This window comes from Argentina silus (assembly GCF_951799395.1).
Source record: "Argentina silus genome assembly, chromosome: 8".
Taxonomy (NCBI): domain Eukaryota; kingdom Metazoa; phylum Chordata; class Actinopteri; order Argentiniformes; family Argentinidae; genus Argentina; species Argentina silus.
In genome coordinates, this window is record NC_139662.1 from 21,146,129 (window position 1) to 21,148,628 (window position 2,500).

General features: G+C 53.8%; 1 protein-coding gene across 1 annotated transcript in view; it reads right to left on the minus strand.

The window, feature by feature from the left end:
* Nucleotides 1–2,500, minus strand: part of LOC310808620 (uncharacterized protein) — a 16,982-nt gene that overhangs the window by 7,759 nt on the left and 6,723 nt on the right. Inside the window, exons 2-3 of the mRNA XM_083675619.1 lie at nt 560–1,556; nt 1–212 (exon numbers count right to left, since the gene is read on the minus strand). The exon at nt 1–212 is cut by the window's left edge and continues 112 nt beyond it. Coding sequence (XP_083531745.1) covers nt 1–212; nt 560–1,454 — 1,107 coding nt within the window. The 5' untranslated portion in view covers nt 1,455–1,556. The remainder of the gene's footprint in view (nt 213–559; nt 1,557–2,500) is intronic.

Below are 2,500 nucleotides of genomic sequence, written 5' to 3' on the forward strand. Positions count from 1 at the left end.
CGTCGGCTCCTCGGTTGTAGCCGCAGCGGTCCTTCCTGGAGTTGTGGTACTTGGCTGCTGATTGGTTGAGCTGGGGGTGGTTCCTGGTGGCGCTACTGACTTTGGTTGCTGATTGGTTGAGCCTGGCGTGGTGGCTTTGGGTGGTGGTGATGTCACAGTGGTGGCCTGGCGCCCTGTAGGTGCGTGTGTGTGTGGTGGCGTCGTCAGGTCACCTGGAGAGAGAGACAGGTAAGACATGGTGGTGGTGACAGCAGCCAGGACAACACTCTTAACACTCCTCTTGGATTATACAGCAGGACAGTAACATTTTTGAAGTTTTTGACCATTTACCAGACGCTTTTATCCAAAGCGACTTGCAACAACAAGTACGTTGGTCTAAAGTAAGTGAATCATCTATACCTCAGCCATCAAGAGACAGAATCTATGCTAGTACCAGGTGCCATTGGCAGTCGCAATGCAGTTGTAGCATAGAGGAAGCACTTTGTTGGTTTAAAATCATGCAACTCCAGCTGTCCTTCTGGGTTGAGGCTCACACCTGTCTTACTCATCGGTTACTCACCAGCAAACACCCCATCTCCTCGGACTGTCGGCTGTGTCTCTATGGAGACGGGTGTCCCTCTAACCTCGGGTGACAGCGCGGCAGCGGTCCTATCGGCTGTTGTCAGAGCGAAGGGGCGGGGCTGCACCGTGAGGCTGACAGTAGGGGACAGGTGTGCTTCGGCCATCTTGGAGGACGGGCTTCCGCTGAACACAGTCTGAGCCTGCGGCTGGAACTGGGCCATCTCATCACCGGGTGTCGTCGTCAGGGCGTTGTCCTCCGCGTCCACCACGCTCGGGACGGGTTCGCTCCCTGATCCGACCACCTGCCAATCGTACTCATCCCCCGGTGTGATTGGTCCATCCTCAGCCCTGATGTCTGATGTCACTGGCACAGCCCCAGCTGCAGTGATGGTTTGATTGGAGGAGGGGGGTTGGTCTGAGGGTTTGGTGGGGGGGAGTGAGGCCGGCTCTTTTATTGAGGCCACCCCACTTGGTTCTGAGGTAACCATAGTAACAGTCCCAGTTCCAGGCCCAGTAGAAGTTGACTGACTTTGACTTTGGGACGGTCCACTGGTCAGTTTCGTTGAGGGGGATATTCTGTGTGTAGTGGGAGAGTCTATATCCGCCCCTTGAGTAGGGGCCACGCCACCCTGCCCCTCACCGCCTCTCCTTGTGGGCCAAACGGCGCCGGGGTCTTTGACGGGCACATCGCTGCGGTCTCCGGGGGGAGAGGACGGGGGCGGGCCCTGATCTGTCTGACTGGTGGGTTTAGGAGACAGAGTGATAAGGGGGTCCAGAGGAGAAGAAGAAGAAGAGGAGGAGGAGGAGGAGCTGATGATCACCTGGCCAGGTGAGAGGTGGAGGGAGCAGAGGAGGAGGAGGAGGGAGAGGGTGATGGGGGACGCGGTGGCCATGGTCGGCCTCTGAGTGGCGATGTTTACTATGTCTGTTTGTCCGTCCGTCTGTCCGTCTGTCCGTCTGTCCGTCTGTCCGTCACACCATTCTGCTGCTGGGTTCTGTGGAGAACAGAGACACGCAGACGTCGTTAACATGAACAGTGTTGACTCAGTGTAGAAGTGACACACAGAACCTCCCTTCCTCGCCCTTCGGTGCCGGGAACAAAAGCCTGATTGCCAAGTTCATCGGGGACAGACATTAGACTACACCTACACACACTGTGTACCTTAGCATATTTCATTTTTTAAATATGTTTTTAGGGCATTTCTGCTTTATTGGGATAGAGACAGTAGAGTTTGACAGGAAGGATCGGAGAGAGAGGAGGGATGACATACAAGACGCGTCGAGGGTCGGAATCGAACCAGGAACCTTGCGATTATGTGGTATGCACATTAGTGTGCTACGCTACTAAGCGCCCCCAACCTTAGCATATTTCATTTGACTTTTAGACTTTGTTAACATAGCACAGCTCTCAGAGAAAAATATTATATTGAGGCGGTTTAGGAAGTAGATTGTGTGTGTGTGTGTGTGTGTGTGTGTGTGTGTGTGTGTGTGTGTGTGTGTGTGTGTGTGTGTGTGTGTGTGTTGAGGGGTGTTTGTGGCTGTACTGCTGTGCTGACTCAGAGGGCAGGTCACTGAATATCCCAGAGGTCCTAGCAGCACGAAACCAGCACAGACGCAGAAGGGTGTGGTGTGGTGTATAGTTACAGTGAGCCTTTCTCACACACACACACACACACACACACACACACACACACACACACACACACACACACACACACAGACACACACACACACACACAGACACAGACACACACACACAGACACACCCACACACCCACACACACACACACACACACACACACACACACACCCACACACACACACACCCACACACACACAGACACACCCACACGCACACACACACACACACACACCCACAGAGAGACCAGACTTTGGCCTGTAAAGTAAAGTTGCATAACGGCGAAGGCAAAAACAGAAT